At 33.8% G+C, this 17,321-nt stretch overlaps 1 protein-coding gene across 2 annotated transcripts in view; it reads left to right on the top strand.

Annotated features, from left to right (window-relative positions):
• Positions 1-15,981, top strand: part of LOC126811149 (EF-hand calcium-binding domain-containing protein 6) — a 41,977-nt gene extending 25,996 nt beyond the window's left edge. Inside the window, exons 25-32 of one of the 2 annotated variants that reach the window (XR_007675410.2) lie at positions 940-1,138; positions 10,241-10,432; positions 11,034-11,270; positions 11,772-11,969; positions 12,454-12,640; positions 12,778-12,965; positions 13,278-15,113; positions 15,408-15,981. Coding sequence is in view for 1 of the 2 variants with exons in the window: in XM_050536640.2 (XP_050392597.2) it covers positions 940-1,138; positions 10,241-10,432; positions 11,034-11,270; positions 11,772-11,969; positions 12,454-12,640; positions 12,778-12,965; positions 13,278-13,556 (1,480 nt within the window). In the remaining variant the exon portion in view is untranslated. Of the gene's footprint in view, positions 1-939; positions 1,139-10,240; positions 10,433-11,033; positions 11,271-11,771; positions 11,970-12,453; positions 12,641-12,777; positions 12,966-13,277 lie in introns of both variants that reach the window. The other variant, XM_050536640.2, reaches the window with a different exon arrangement.
• Positions 15,982-17,321: the final 1,340 nt, after the last annotated feature.

Genomic DNA, 17,321 nt, shown 5'->3' with positions numbered 1-17,321 from the left:
TCGCCTAGGGGTCCCCATAGACCAAGTATGGTTGAAATTTGCTGACCCCCCGGGTTATCGTTTTTTTCAATTTCTGCATGGTGCTCTCGTGGACACGCTCTTAATACGGTACCATTACAAATAACAGTAACATGTTACTGTAAGACAGCAAGTGCATTAGTGCAACAGTATTTGGTTGGTTGCCATGCAACATGCTTTAACATTTACATGGGACCAAATACAGTAGTAGATTTATTTCTGTATGTTTCTAATAACTAATTTTAGACTCTCTCTAGGCAGTTTGAGCCAACAATTTCATTAGAAATATCATATTTTCAGATAAAATTAAGTTTTGCAGGTCAAATTAATGACCTAATTATCCTAGAAATGAAAAAATAAATATACAATGCAACTTTCCACTCATTAGTTGAAATATTTCGATGGAAATTTCTTTTTAAACTTTTAAAGCTGATAGTGTGTGATAAAACCGACATTCTCATTTGATAATGTAAGTAGACAGTGACACATAGATGACATAAACAGGGCTTGACAGTAGTAAGCCTACTCATTATTATTTGCGATTTTATTATTTCGTGCACAACCTTTTTAGCGAAGTTTATCTTCATTCACATTAATATGTTTTCAGTTAAAGATTATTATGCTTAATGAATCAAACTTGGAAAAATGGACTTTTGTTTTGCAATCGTCTGTAAAAATGCTAATTATACCTATCATAAACATAATTTTACAAGAAGTAGATAGGGGTACATGATTTAAATGTCTGAATTCGTTTGTGAATAAATTAGTGCTTGGTTTGTAAAAGGTTGGCCACCTCTGCTTTAAATCAATAAAGATCCATCTTTTTGGACTATATATTATTATTATGATATATATAGTTAAATTATAATCTTAACTGCTTTTATCAGAAACTCCAAGTAATAATTATCTGTATGTATTTAGGATGGGTCTTCAAACCAATCAAAGTCGTCTGAATTATGATGATTTTTTACGAGCGTTTGAAGAAGGAAGAAAATCAAGTTATGGAAGAAGAAAGAAAGAATTTACTTTGGCAACAGAAAATTATTCTCATCTGCTACCACAACAGGCAGAGGATAAACTACGGCAAAACATTGCTAACCAAAAATATACATTAGAAAAGGTGGGATTTTTATATGCCCACATTTTCATGTGGACGTATATTGTCGTCCCCCCTGTCTGTACGTCTCAGAAGCGTTTTATAGCTGGAGGCGCCAGCCTCCTCACGAAACAAATCAAAGAAGTTGAAAAAATAAAACGGGGGAAAAATGCTAAAACCGATGAGAAAAATGAAAATGTACCCTAGTTAGGGAGGGCCCTAAAGGCAGACAAAAGGGCCCCATGTCTGACAAAAGGGCCCCTCTGGCCAAGGGAAAGGGCCCCCGAGTCCAAGTCAATCGTTTTCTATACACTGTTACTGGAGGATATGTCAGAATGCACCAAAATGTTTTCTATTTTGCAAAATTTCTCAACCTCTGGTGGCCAGGGGCAGAGCCCCCCCCCCCCCCAGCGAAAGAGGGCCCTCAAAATATTATAGCCTCTGCCATGATAAACCTTAAAACGCCCCTGGTCTGTCCACAATTTGTTTGTGGACACTCTACAGGTCACAATTTTTATTTGATTTTAACGAAACTTGAAATATAGTGTCATATTGTGGTATATTCTATATCATTGTGGTCTGAAACCTTATGTTTAAGCAGACACAAGTTGTCTCCCTTATGTTGTAGTTCTTCTGCCTTTTAAAGTAATAAAGATAGAGATTGGAATTCTAACATGGAGAATGGTTGATTTTTATTTTCACCCACATATAAATGTGTAACACCCCTGGATCCAAGGATCCGAATACAACATGGTGGAGATGCAAAACATCCTAAACTTATTGTGCTTCATATTTTGTATGTTTTTCACCAAACTATGGATTTAATCAGATTTTTGTGACAGTTTAAGAGTACCATGTGCTTTTCATATCTGTGCCATGTGCTTTCCATGTGCTTTCTTAGAATGGACTAAGCAATACTGCTTGACTTTACTGTATATCTTGAACTCTACTGATATTAGTCAACTGATGGAACTTTAATCAATCTAGTATCATTCTAATTTTGAGAATTTTCATTGTGCAGATGAGATCAGATTGAGATAGCCCTACATTGCCTACAATTATCCAAAGTCTGAAATTATTTTGGAGAGCCTAGTCTTGAAGACAGAATAATTTAAACCATGTTTATGTTCAACTTACATCATCATTACCTAATTTTCAATTCATACTATGATTTCGATCCAGTTTCCAGTTTTATGTGACTGTGAATGTAGTAATATTATTTAGTATTCTTGAGCAGGCAGTGTGGTGTAGATCATAATCCCAGAGAAGACCAATTATTGTAGATGTAGTACAGGCCTACCGACTTTTAATTCTAGCCTTAGACAGTCCAGTGACAATTATAACATAACATGCCAGTTTTTAGCTTCATACTGAATAGTCTTTAATAGTAATAGTAACATTTTGAAATCTACAGTCTACAGTGATTTGATGCATATGCAGTTGCAGTGACATTTGTGCGATATTTTCCTATATAAATCATTTGTTCAATTATCGACATTCATTGAATATTATTGACTTGTGTTTTTTTACCTGCTTGGTTATCGTTGTTAGGATATTGTATGATTGTATTGTATGATTGTGTTGGGTGAATGTGTTATTGTGTACAGTACTTGAATTTCCATTTTGTTAATTTGATATATTGTTTAGTAATTAGTTTTCTAACATTTTGTAAGCTTGATACATGTATATATATTGTTTCATAATTAATTTTGTGGCATTTCATAAGTTCATTTTGTACAACTTTGAAATGGCTCAAGGTAAGCCCTTTAATGCTGATAAATTTGATGGGTCTATCCTAAGTAGGGATCTTGCTACAGCACATTATTTGACTTTCGTGGATTATTTAGAACATCATAATCATGATCAGAACCCTGTCAATGTTGCAGGAATTAATGTGATGGTTGGTCTCTTCAGGCAAACATTAAAAAGCAAAGCACGTCTATGGATAGAAGGTAAAGTGTTCCGAAGCTTGGCAGATCTCCGCACTCAGTTTATTGAGAGATTTTCTGATAATCGGACGCCCTTTGGTTTGCATAAGGATTACGCTTCATTTTGTTATGACGAAACTAAACCGCCCTCTGAAAATTTAGAGGAACTTCAGAGATTAGGAAGACAGTTGGACATAGCTGATGCACAACTGCGATACAAGTTTGTTTCCATTTTGCCATCATTATGTCAACAAGCTGTGGCAATGTCAATTAATGACAGGACTTCTATTTCTGACATAGCTCTCAAAGCTCAGTATTACTTTGACATTCACAAGAGTGACAGTAAAACTAAGGAAGTAACCTTTTTCACGGCAGAAAATGACAAGGATACTGAGATAGCACACTTAAAACAAGATTTAGCTGATCTTAAGCTAGAGCTGGAACGCCCATCACGACAATTTGCTTCAGGTTTTTCTTCTCCTCGGAGACGGTCATCTTCTCATCATTCTTCTTCCAATGATAATCGACGCATCGATCACTCAATCAGTCCTAAGGCACGCCATACCAATGAATTTCGACCTCATAGCCCTAGACAAAATCGAAATTCTCATTTCTCAAGACATAACAACAGATCATATTATAACAGTCGATTTTCTTCAAGTCGTCAAGATTTTTCTCCAAATCACCGAGAATTTTCTCCAAGACGTCAAGATTTTTTTCAAAGTCATAGGAATCGTCAAATTGTCTGTGACTACTGTGGAAAGCCTAACCATACTTGGCGCTCTTGTTTCGTCCGCCAAAGGCACATGGCTGACAAACATAATCAGGATTTTTAATACAGGGAATTTGTTCCATTGCTCCGAATAAATTCCCGATGTCATCATCACAGACCAAACCTTTAAACATACAATTGTCAAAACGTAATTATTGTAAAGGTAATTTCCCTGATGGACATTCTGCTTTACTTTTGTTTGATAGTGGTGCTACTCGATCACTAATCTCATCATTTACTATTGAGTCATCTTCATATCTCAGTAGTTTACCACTTCATAAATTAGAACAATCCCTAAAATTTAGAATGGCTAATGGTCAACTAATAGTTTGTTCTTATTCGCTACAACTTGAGATAGTTATTCAAGGTCATACTTTAGTTTTTGAAGTGTACATTGCTTCCAATCTTGTTGGAATTGATTTGATCGTTGGTCAAGAGACATTGGCAAAGTTGGATGCCAACCTTAGTTTTAATAACAATGTTTTGCAGTGTCGATCTACCAACATTTCATTCTCAACATCTAATTCAGTCTATGTCAAACCCAATCAGCAACGTTATGTTACTGTTCATGGTAAAATTCCAGGTATTTTTCGCAATCGCGAGGTTTTAATGACATGTAATAGTAAGATTAAAAGTGCTTGTCCTTCAACATTTCTTATCAAGCTAAAAAGAAATAGTGCTGTGATTCCAATATGTAATACAACTTCCAAGACATTACATATTCCATCATCTAGACCTATATCCCATGTTTCACTACATGACATTTTCGTTTGTGACTCTATTAATATATCTACAGAATATGAGTCTAATTACACCAGTCATTCATCAGACTCTGTATTTCGCTCTACAATTGACCTTACCAAAAGTCTTCTTACAGCCAACCAGAAAGACAATTTCTACCAGCTTTTGACTAAACATAAAGAAGCATTCAGCTTGAATGGCGAAATCGGAAAATGTCCCAATATCCAAGTTGATATTGACGTCACTGATGACAAACCTTTTTATATTAGGCCTTACCCTAAAACCGAAAAAGAAAAACGTATAGTTGATCAAGAGTTACAGAAATTAGTGAAGTTAGGAATACTTGCAGTTGGTAGTCAAGCCTACACATCACCTGTCTTGATTCTTCCAAAGAAGGGAACTAATGAAAAGCGAGTCGTTGTAGATTTCAGATATTTAAATTCGCGGATTAAGCGCTTAAATCATCCGTTTCCACTGTTGACAGACACTCTGAAGAGAATTGGTAACGCTTCACCTGCTGTTCTTAGTTGTTTAGATCTTAAGTCGGCCTTCTTTTCCCTTCCTTTATCGCTTAAAGCTCAACAGTACACAGGCATATCTTCATACTCTGGTGGAAAACATTACTATTTTAAGAGACTAACACAAGGATTATGTATATCTCCAGCGGTTTTTCAATCAACAGTTGATAATGTTTTAGCAACTATTCCAAGTAGTTACGATTTCTGTATCGCACACCATGATGATATAATTGTTTTTAGTCATGATACTGATTCTCATACACGACATTTAAATCTTCTTTTTAAGGCCCTTATTCAACATGGTTTAAAAATTTGTCCTCGTAAATGTGCATTTTTTCGTCAGGAAGTTACATATATGGGTCATAAAATACAACTTGGTTCAGAAGGCCTAGTGACTATTCAGCCTTTGTCAGATAGGTGTAAAGCCATTCAGAATCTTCCCAGGCCTAGGTCAACCAGAGATGTACGACGTTTTGTGGGCGCTGTCAATTATTTGTCAAACTTCTTGCCCAGTTTGCAATCCATATTGCAACCTCTACATAAGATATCCAATAAACGTTCGGTTTTCAAATGGTCAGAAGCTCAAGAAACAGCCTTCACTAAAGTAAAATCTTTGTTAGTAAAGCCACCCGTTCTATATATGCCTTCTGGCACCGGACGCTTAACCCTTTACAGCGATACATCTCGCTTTGCAACAGGATCTTACCTTACTCAAGTCATTCAAGGTCAAGAACGACTGTTAGGATATTACTCAAAACGCTTACCAAAAGCTTGTGAAAGATATTCCGTTACTGAATTAGAGTTATTCGGATTACTCATAAATATTTCCAATTTCCAGTATTTATTACGTGGAGTAGAATTTGATGCATACGTAGATCATGCAGCCATCATTCATCTATTTGATTCAAAACGTGCACCTTGTACAAATCGACTTCAGAAACTTTTAGTAAAACTCTCCCATTTTTCCTTCAAGATCGGTTACAAAAAGGGAAAGGAGCTAGTTCTCGCAGATTTTTTGTCTCGTAATCCCCTTGAGGATGATTCAGAGATAGATTCAGTAGTTCCTACAGCATTTACTTTAACAGAAAGACCTATAACTCGTCAGTGGGCAAAACAACAGAACATACCCATTCCAGATCTTAATTCCTCAAAACAAAAGTTATCTTCTTCATCTATGCTTACCAATCCTCCAGTTTCAGCAAATCAACAATCTCTTCATAATTTTCCCAGTGATTTTGAAGATAGATCCAATGATAGACAAGCCGTCTCTACATCAAAGTCTGGCAACAAGTCTCATACTATTCAACAATCAACTCAGCAAGAGTCTACTCCCTTGTCTTCTGTTTATGCACCACCTTCTACTTTTCCCAATGAACCTCGACTTGTTGACCGAATCCTTGACTCAGACACACCCAATGTTGAAATACCTATTGAATTGTGCATGCCTCCTAGCCCAGTTGTTCATAATTCTGCACAGGTTGTTAAATCTCATTTTCCCAAACAGCGAGAGTTGGATAAATTACTTTCAATCATCAAGAGAAAAATGATACGAGATTACAATCTTCCTATTGATTGCAATCAACTGCGTATACAACAAGAGACATCACCATATTTTAAACCCATTTATGACTATTTATCTCACGGTATACTTCCTTCCAACCGTGCAGCGGCCAAATCGGTTAAGAATAAATCTGACGAATATATTCTCTATGATAATGTATTATTTCGTCTTATTATTCATAAGGATGAAACATTTAGTCTCCAGTTGGCAATTCCTGAATCGATGTGTTCTAATTTAATCAGTATTTACCATGATAATATTCTATCCAGTCATCAAGGTATTACCAGAACTTACCTCACCATGCGGAAACTTTTTTATTTTCCACAGATGTTTCACACCATAGCTAATTATATTAGCAGCTGCCATCCATGCCAACAGTTTAAACCGAAGTCAGACGATGTTCGTATTTTTCATCCACGAATACCTACCGAATTTCGAACTTTCGATAAACTTTGCTTAGATTTTAAATCCATGCCAGCTTCACCCAGTGGATTCAAACATTTAATGGTGATATGCGACGAAATAACTAGATTTATACTGTGTGTTCCATTGAAGTCTCTTGATGCGGAAACTATTTGTGAGGCTATCATCCAAAAGATCGTTTGCATTTTTGGCCCTCCTTCTGTATTAATTACAGATGCAGCATCCTCTTTGACAGGAAAATTGGTATCTATTCTTTGTTCTTCATTAGGAATAGATCACAAACTAATCAGTGTTGCAAACCATGGTAGCTTGTTGGTTGAGAGACATATTAAATCTGTATCTGACCTTCTCAAATTCAATCTAAATCAATTTGGTACGGATTGGGTCAGGTTTGTTTCTACCAGTTGTTATGCATATAATTCATTTGTTTCACCACAACTTGGAAATCATAGCCCATATCAGCTCGTTTTTGGAAAAGAACCCAAAAATCTTACTTCTCTCAACTGGAACTTTGACAAGAGTCTTTGTAAATCCTATTCGGATTATTTGTCACATTTGAAACAAAAGTTTGATTCTATGTCTTCTACTATTTTAGATTTGCAAAAACGCAAACAATTAAGTCAAAATGTTAGTATCTCACACAGTCTAAGTACAAATCCAGTTTATGGATTAGGACAGTTTGTTTATGTTCTGAAACCTTCCTCATCAGCTTTAACCTCTAAGTCAAAGAAAATCAAAGCTGAATGGTGCGGACCTTTGATTGTCCACCAGATTTTGGATCGCACACATTACATTTTAGCAACATTAGATGGTAGAGTTTTGCCTGATGTCTATTCCATTAATCGGCTTAAACCTTGTTTCATAAGAACTAATGAGCCAGTAAAGAGATTAACACATATTGACCAATTACGTAAACAATTAGGTAAATCTGTATCTAGCAATGATTCACCTGTATTGAATACTAAGGATAGTTTGTATCAGTTTACAGATGAAAATGGTTATAATTTACCTGAATTTAATGATAAGTTTATTACTTATGATAGATTTACTACTTCTGTTGATATTAATAGATGTATACCTAATCAAACTATTGCCTCTTTATCTATGTTATCACCTCCTCAAATGGAAGAACAACTCAACTACTTAACAGAAGTTGTGAATGATGACAATTTTATTGAAATCAAAAGAGCAAGATTTAAATTTGGTAAATTTCAATTGCTTGTCAAATTTAGCCCAAAACAACAACAAAGTTGTGAATGGATTAATATAGATCATAATGTTGAGTTTTGTAATATTGCTCATGAGTTAATTAATGAAAATACTCTTCAAGTAACTGGTAATCTCCGTAAATATCAAAGTAAATATTTTTAGAATTGTTCCTTACACAATGTGTTTAAGCTTGTATTGAAGGTAAACCTATTTTTGCTATTTATCATACACTCCTATATTATGATGAGACTCTTCATAGTTAAAATTAGATCATTATTGTTTATATGTATCTGATAGTTGGATAATTTGATATACACTTGTAAGTTAAAGAGATAATATAGTATTAGGTTGGAGCAATACTTCTCAATCAAGTTTGTTTTATAGAGAACATTTCAAAATGGAGTTATCGTAGGATTTCTATGTATATTATAGATGACATGTAATTTTCATAATTTGTTTTGTTTTAATTAACATTCAATATTGTTCTTGTTTTACTACTTTCTCATTTTTGGTATCATATCGTATCATCCCTCATTTTTATTCTCATGTATATTTAAGCTTTTCTTATTTTTGTGTGATAGTGTGTGAATGTTTTTCCATTTATATCTCTTCTTTTCAAAAATTCCTATGGAATTTTGTTTTAACGCGGGGGGATGTCATATTGTGGTATATTCTATATCATTGTGGTCTGAAACCTTATGTTTAAGCAGACACAAGTTGTCTCCCTTATGTTGTAGTTCTTCTGCCTTTTAAAGTAATAAAGATAGAGATTGGAATTCTAACATGGAGAATGGTTGATTTTTATTTTCACCCACATATAAATGTGTAACACCCCTGGATCCAAGGATCCGAATACAACAATAGGTGTATCTCCCAACCGTAACTTCATGGATTATGGCTCCTGATTGTAGCTTGTAGACACTCTACAGGTCACAATTTTTATTCGATTTTGCGAAAACTTGAAATATATGTTTATAACCCAAAGATATCGGTTCCTCTCGATATTTGGGCATATCGGACTGTAACTTCCAGGATTACGGCCCCTGATTGCACGAAAAATCAAGTTTTTAGCTTGTGGCCCCTCTAGAGGTCACAATTTTGATACGATTTAAAAAAAACCTTTTAAATATACCATAATAGGCGTTGAGTTAGAATTTCTTGAAAAATGGCCGCTCCTCGAACGCAAATAGTGTAAAAGTATGTCATATCAAGATTGTGGACCCTCTAGAAGTCACAATTTTAATCCGATTTTGATGAAATTTTAAATTTATGTTTATATCACGAAGATCTCGGTTTCTGTTGATAATCACGCATATTGGAACGTAACTTCGTGGATTATGGCCCCTAATTGTTCTAAAAATCACGTTTTTAGCTTGTGGACCCTCTAGAAGTCAAATTTTGGATTCAATTTTAAAATACGTTTAAATATATTACCGTTAGACTTCAATGAAGGTTGAGTTTGAATTTCTTAAAAATCCAATTGAAACTGCCAGACAAAATGGCCGCTCCGGGTATGCAAATAATTTAAAAGTATGTAATATTATGGCTCCTGATTGTACGAAAAATTGCTTTTGTTTTTAGCTAGTTCTCTATCCATCTCTTGCAAAATGTGGGCGTATTTTGCCTGGCAACCGCTGGTTTTAGTGTGCTATGGTCTTAATGACAAGTTTGTACATGACAAGAAGGTATCGAGTCCTCTGCCTAACCTTGTGGGGTTTTCAAGGTTCTCCGGCTTCTTCCCATTGCTAAAAAGCAAAGACCTATGCACAAACCGGTTTATTGAAAGATACCATGCAGTTATTAGAATATAGATACCCTATGTTAGTTCTGAAATGACCTAGTTTGTGTTCAGCGGACATTAAACCCTTTCTCTTTCTGTTAATATATTAGTGACTTTCAAAGTTTAATTATGTTAATGGAATGTAAGAACATGTATATTGTACAATATTATATGAATTATGTTGTTGATTACAGGCATGTGCTTCATTTGATAAATACGGATGTGGTTTGATAGCTTTACCAGATTTTCGCCGTATATTAGATATGTTCTGTTTTAAACTAACTAATCAGCAATGGTTATATTTTGTAAATAAAGTAAACAGAAGTTCAGATAATACTATATCATACCGAGCTTTCTTGAAACAGTTTTCATCATCTGTTGAGGAGGTAAGTTTCCTACCATAATAACTGCACCACACATAACCGACTAGAAACCCAGAAGACCAGTGATGGGATTTCGCCCGTATATTCCGAACATGTCCGACGCTATTTTCCAATCATCCTAAATTGTCCGACCAGGAATATGTCCAATCGGATATCAAGATATGGTGAATAATATTCAAAATTCCAAAATTAATATAGTGTACTGAGTGTATAACTACCACTCAACCCGATTATCGTTAAGAAGACAAACATACAGACAAGACATGAACATTTGCAATGAACTTTAATTTTATACCTAAAATTACATGATCACTTTAACATTTTCACTTACCTATGAGAGTAGTCCTTTAATTTTCTCTATATAATTGTGGCTAGCTCCCTGGAATCTAAAGACTGTAAAAGTGTTTTTAAGTCAAAAATAATCTTCTTTTCGCAGCGCTTCAGGATTTTAAACTGAAACTAAAATTGGTAATAAAATGTACTGTTCATAGTTGCAGATCAGTCTGTACTTGCTTCTTGGTTTTAGTTGACAGTTCCACTAAGCACCGTCATTTATGCCATTATGACACTTATCTAATTAATATTTTATATCTCCTTTCTGTAGGATACAGTACAGTGGTTGGATATGTTACAAAAATCTTCATTGGTTACCAAGAATCAAGTAGACCCTGATATACTAGACAGTGATTTAGAAGACAAACTAAAGGAATCTGTAGCAGCACATTTTCATACTGTAGCTAGATCATTAGAAGAAATTGATTATGCTAAGATAGGAGTAGTATCAAAAGAAGATTTCAAACATTTGATTAATACAGAGTTATTTAAACTAACAGATGAAAAGGTAAAATCATTACTCAAATTTATAATTATCTTTGGGGTATTGTTGCTGCTTATTTTATCCTCATTATAACTATAGGTCTATGTTGTGATTGATGTCAGCCACAAGGCTGGATTACTATCAAGAAGCTTTAATGAACTGGAGACCGCATGATGTCATTTTATCATTATGACGATTGAAGCCAGTGACACCATATTGGTTTACCCAAAACATTAAAATGAATTGGTTGCGTGGAGTGTATAATTTTTTTTATTATTTTTTTTTTAAAATAAAACGAGAATCAGATAATACTTTATTATCCCAGTGGGAACTATGATTAATTAGATTCACATAAACATCACATCACATGAGTTATGAGGACTGACAGAACTATGATGGCACTGAATTATGTGTCCCTCGATTCCAATTCTATGAATTTGGTAGGTTTCAGACTCAGCCAACAGCCATTGAATCACTTTAACAATTGTATTTAATATTGTTGACATTATGTTTGTTATATTATAGTTTGATATACTATGGAAGAGTTTACCTATCAATGAGTTTGATAATCTAGACTATGTGGAGTTTTTAAAAGAGTATAATGGTGATTATAGAGTAGGAGAATATCAGTCTAGTCCAGTTGTTAGATCAGAATCTGGTCAGAATATGGTTATTCCCATAGCTAGATCACATACATCCATGTCACTTAAATCTCAATCTAGAGTAAGTCTTTAATACATTACTTCTGTCTATACCAGTGGTGTCAAACACATTTCGATTCAGGAGCCACATGAACTGAAATTGTACATCAAGTGGGCCGTAGATATACAAAAATATCAAGATAAAGCCAAACGTCCTTGAACTTTACTAAATTCTAAAAACAAGGTCAAATGTCCTTGAGACTAGGTAATTTTTTTTAATGGTTTCCGAATTGTATTATATAATACGTTCTCTTGTATTACATACAACTTAAATATCTATGACATACAGTACAGAAGTCAAAGTTTTACTTAAACACGAAAACATTAATAAAAAATTCTAAGAATTATTGACCTATTAGTTTGTTGAAATTTGTTGCGCTGGCAACGTTTGACACCCTGGTCTATAGCTACACATTTACTATAGATTATATATTGGTATATCTTGTCTCTGGTAACAATTTCTACAGGTATTGCTAATTAGTGTGTGATTTTAATTATAATTACAGAATGAATCTCGACTTTCAACAAGATCATCAAGATGTAGATCTAGAATGTCAACACCTATGGTTAATGCTGATAATGCTGAACAATGTTTAAAGGATATAGTGTTAAAACATTGGAAAGATATACAGAAACAATGTCGAACTTATGATCATTATAACACAGGAACTATTGATGAATCACAGTTCAAATGTAAGTTTTTCAAAATAATTGAGTTGTTGAATTCCTCGCTAAAGTTAAGTATTGGGTAATACCCATAGACACAAGAGTGAAGTTTTTCTGTAGTATGTTTTTTTAATAATGGGTTTGTATCTACCTGTATGTTTCAGCTGTCATGTCACAATATGATGTCAATTTATCATCGAAAGATTTTAATAAATTAATGATCAAATATGATTTACATGAAAATGGGAGTTTCTGTTATGCTGATTTTCTACGCCATTTTGTTTTGGATCTAAAATCTCGAGATAATTCCATTGCACTCAAAAGACCCAAGTTAAAGCCAACAATTCTAGAGGTATATATTGTCATTTATTGTTTTAGATCTCACAATTTGTTTGCTCTTGTTCATATACATGTAATATATAACACAACAATTTTGTGATGAATAGATACTAAGAACATCACAATGAATAGATACAATTTACATCACAATGAATAGATACCATTTACATCACATTGAATAAATACAATTTACATCACATTGAATAGATACAATTTACATCACGATGAATGGATACAAATTTAATAAGAAAATACAGTTAAATTACTGAATACGTGAATAAAATTCCAATATGTAAATTTAATCCTTGTTCTTTTATATTTTAAGGCTACAATTGAAGAGACAAACAACCAGTATTTTACTGCTATTCAACAACTGAAATCTGCTGTTACTGAATACTGGAAGGAAATGAGACGTATGTTTAGAGCTGTAGACCAACAGTCCACAGGTATCATCTGTACAGATGATTTCCGAAGAATTCTACGCCAATTTAATGTTAATTTATCTGAAGATGAATTTTCTCATATGATATCTTATTTTGATAAAAACTTTGATGACCAAATTCATTATAATGATTTCATAAAGGCACACATAAATCATCACTGATAAATTAATTAAATAAAAATAAGCCAAAAACGAAGCTAGAATTAGTAAATAAAATTTAATCCTACAGGTCTTGTCCCATCACTGATCAAAATAAAACATTTAAACATCAGGATAACAATGTTTAAATCTGAATCAAGGAATCATTTGTTAATTTTAAAGAAATATGTTTATAATTGTTACTAATCATTAATATTGTTGATGCAATGACATATTTGGACATAGTAAAATAATGTATTTCCTATTTATCAATTGTTATTAACGTTATATACTTTTATTGATAAATATTAAAGTTTCTGATCATTATTTGCATTTTTCAGACAAAATCTATTTTCACAGCTTAATCCACCCAAATTGATTTTTAATATAGAAAACAAAACCAAAATATTAATGGTAGATAATATCAAAATTTGGATTAAATCAGATTAGGTAGCTCTTGCTTGTTAAAATCATCTGCAGAAAATGATGAATGTTGCAAAATTTACAATTTACCATATTTTTGTAAATACCGAACAAACCATTTTTGGACCAACATCTCTTTTGAAGATCCAACTTTCACAATATTGCAGTTTGCAAGGAATATATCAGTCTCTCAAATGACATTCAGTGGCATTCATTTGTTTCCATTTATGATTATAAGCTATCTTTCATATTTATAAGTGCTATTATTAATATATTAATTTGTGATATTTTAGATATGTAATATTATTATATATTTTTTGTTAGATTATTAAGTAGAATTTAAAAGTTACTGTTAAAAGTGTTGATATTTTGAATGTTATGTTATTTGATAGGACAATTTCTTCTCAAGCCTGTCTGTGATAAAATCTATATATCTGTGAGGATTATACAATACATTCATTTATTAAAAATTTATATTATTATATTTATTTCCTTTTAACTTCTAATATATTTTTAATGTTTTAATTGTTATAGATATATGTGTATTTTCTTGTTTTTAATCCATTTATATTTTGATAGAAAGATTAAACATACATTATTACGCTAGAGCTAAATTTGCCTATTGCAGGTCTTTCTTTATGCCTTAAATGCTGTATAAACTATTAATTAAAGATTTATTAACATGATAAGACCATAATCAACTCTCAATGCCATATGATGGGTACGATTTGAATTCCATCTATAGTTCAACAGCTTTTCATGATTAACTGTACAATTGGATAATCAAGACTTTGTTCATTCTCGTAACAGCGTTAACAATGACAATCGAGTCGACAGTGTTTTTGAATGAGGTTTTCTCGGCTCAGAGTGAAATAATTAGACTGACAATTTCAGCATATTCTCTTTACATTATTTATTTTTGAATATTAAAGCGAGGACTGTCAGCTCTTTATCTAATCTTCCATAATGCCACTTTAATTAGCAATTATATTATTATCTTAACTACAGCACTATAATTTGTTATGTTTGTTTTTTTGTTCCCTGCCTTTCGAAGAAAGCAGGTGAATATTAAAATGGGTCCGTCCGTCTGTCTGTCACACTTTTTGGGACACAATAACTCTCCTTCTAATAGAGCTAGCATGTTTAAACTTGGTGTAGGTGTTTATTGGGTCAATACCTTGACGGAGTTCGAAGATGAGCATTTTCTGCTTAGGGTAAGCAGAGATAAGCAATTTGATTGGTTAATGCTTTGGGACATGATAACTTTAGTTCTAATTAAGTGAGAGTCATGACATTTGGTGTATAGTTTTATTACATCAATACCTTGACTAAGTTCGATAATCAATATTTTCTGCTCAGGGTAAGCAGAGTGATAAGCAATTTGATTGGTCGAGACTTTGGAACACAATAACTCTCATTCTAATTTAGCTAGAATGTTCAAACTTGATGTAGGTGTTTATTAGGTGAATGCCTTGGAGTTCGGTGATATACATTGTCTGCTTATGGTAAGCAGAGATAAGCCATCTGATTGGTTGATGCTTTGGGGCACAATAACATTGGTTATATTTAAGTGAGAGTGATTAAACTCTGAGTATAGATTCATCATATCATTACTTTGACTAAGTTCGATGATTAAAATTTTCTGCTTAGGCTTAGGAACGATAAGCAATTTGATTGGTCAAGACTTTGGAACATAACAATTCTACTTTGAATTGAAGTAGAATGTTTTAACTTGACGAAGATGTTCATTAGGTGAATGTCTTGATTGAGTTCAGTGATTAACATTTGAAGCTAAAGCTAAGCAGAGTTAAGCAATTTCATTGGTTGATGCTTTGGGACAAGATAACTTTGATTCTATCTAATAGAGAGTGATGAAACATAGTGTGTAGTTGATAACCAGTTTGATTGCTTGATATTTTTTTTAAAAATAAATGTGCGATTAATTAATATGTCTCATCTATTTATTATGGGATTTTGGCAGCTTGTTCTGTACTACTATTACAATCTTATTAAAACACAGATCCTATTTCGTTTCGTTTTTTTTGTTTTTCTTGTCTTTACTACTCTAGGATCTGGCAGAGTTGTTATATAACCCGCGTTATGGATGATGTGAGGGATTAGCCAATGAAAGGGTCTGTTATGGAACTGTGGATAAACCACTAGAAACATCAACGCTGTTTGGCTAATCAAATGTCTGATGTCATAGGGTCAAAAGCCACTCGTATGACCTTCCATTACAACCATCGAAAGTATAAAAAACAAAACGAAATATAGATCTGCATTTTAATCAAATTGACTACTATTACAATATTAAGACTAAAGCCAGGTTTATACTTTCAAACACCATCAGACGGCATCCTGCATTTCAAGCCGGCGTTAAACAGTGTAGGTATATATACTTATGATGGACGTAAGTATGTTGTGGGGCCAATCAGTACTCTAATCCGGATTACTGGCCCTTACTTTAAAGCCTTGAGTAGGAACAGGGACAAAAACCAGACCCATGGATTCCCAAATTACCCCACATGTCTCGAAGACAATCTTGCAGACGGTTGATTGACTAACACAGTACGCAAATGATACAGATGTTTGCGAATCTCCAGAAATCAAGATACGGTATCGTTATCATGAGCCGTTCCTTTCGGGCCAATGAAAATCTTATGAGTTAGGGCATGTTCTAATCAAGGCCCTACAAGTTCTAAAACTTCATGCATGAGGGTTGGAGAAAACCTAGTCCACTTGCCAAAGTATTCCCTATCTGACAGTTCAAGCTCACGAACAGGGTGAGAGAGAGAGAGAGAGAGAGAAATGGGGTTTAACGTCCACTCGACACAACTAGGTCATTTTGGGACTAACATATGGTTTAATTTTATTTCAATAATTCGCTTGTGCATAGGGGTCTTTAGCAGTGGGAGGAAACCGGAGGACCCCCACGAGGTTGGACAGGCGACCCTACTCCTTGTCACATAAAACCGGGAATTCAAAACCACTCAATGACAGACTTTATGATTCAGTGCGCGCACGCTAACCATTCAGCCATCCAACCCCCCAGGGTGATAGAAATCACCTTGGCATCTATATGCCTTGCAATATGGGCCTCATGTTCGACATGGTACCAACTAGCTTCTATACTGGATTAATTTGGTTGAGTGTTGGGGTATTTTGTCTTATATTTGAATTTAAATCATGTTAGCTTCTGGGATAGGATATACCAACTTAAAATAAACAAGCCAACAGTGAGGCTGATGTCCCCCGCCAAAATCCCAAAATAAATGACACATATTAATTTATCGCAAATTAATTTTTTTCAAAAGTATCAAGCAATCAAACAGATTATCAACTATACACTAAGTTTCATCACTCTCT

Source organism: Patella vulgata, chromosome 2 (assembly GCF_932274485.2).
Source record: "Patella vulgata chromosome 2, xgPatVulg1.2, whole genome shotgun sequence".
NCBI lineage: Eukaryota > Metazoa > Mollusca > Gastropoda > Patellidae > Patella > Patella vulgata.
Note: the sequence above shows the minus strand (reverse complement) of the source record. Positions and strands in the feature narration are given on the sequence as shown.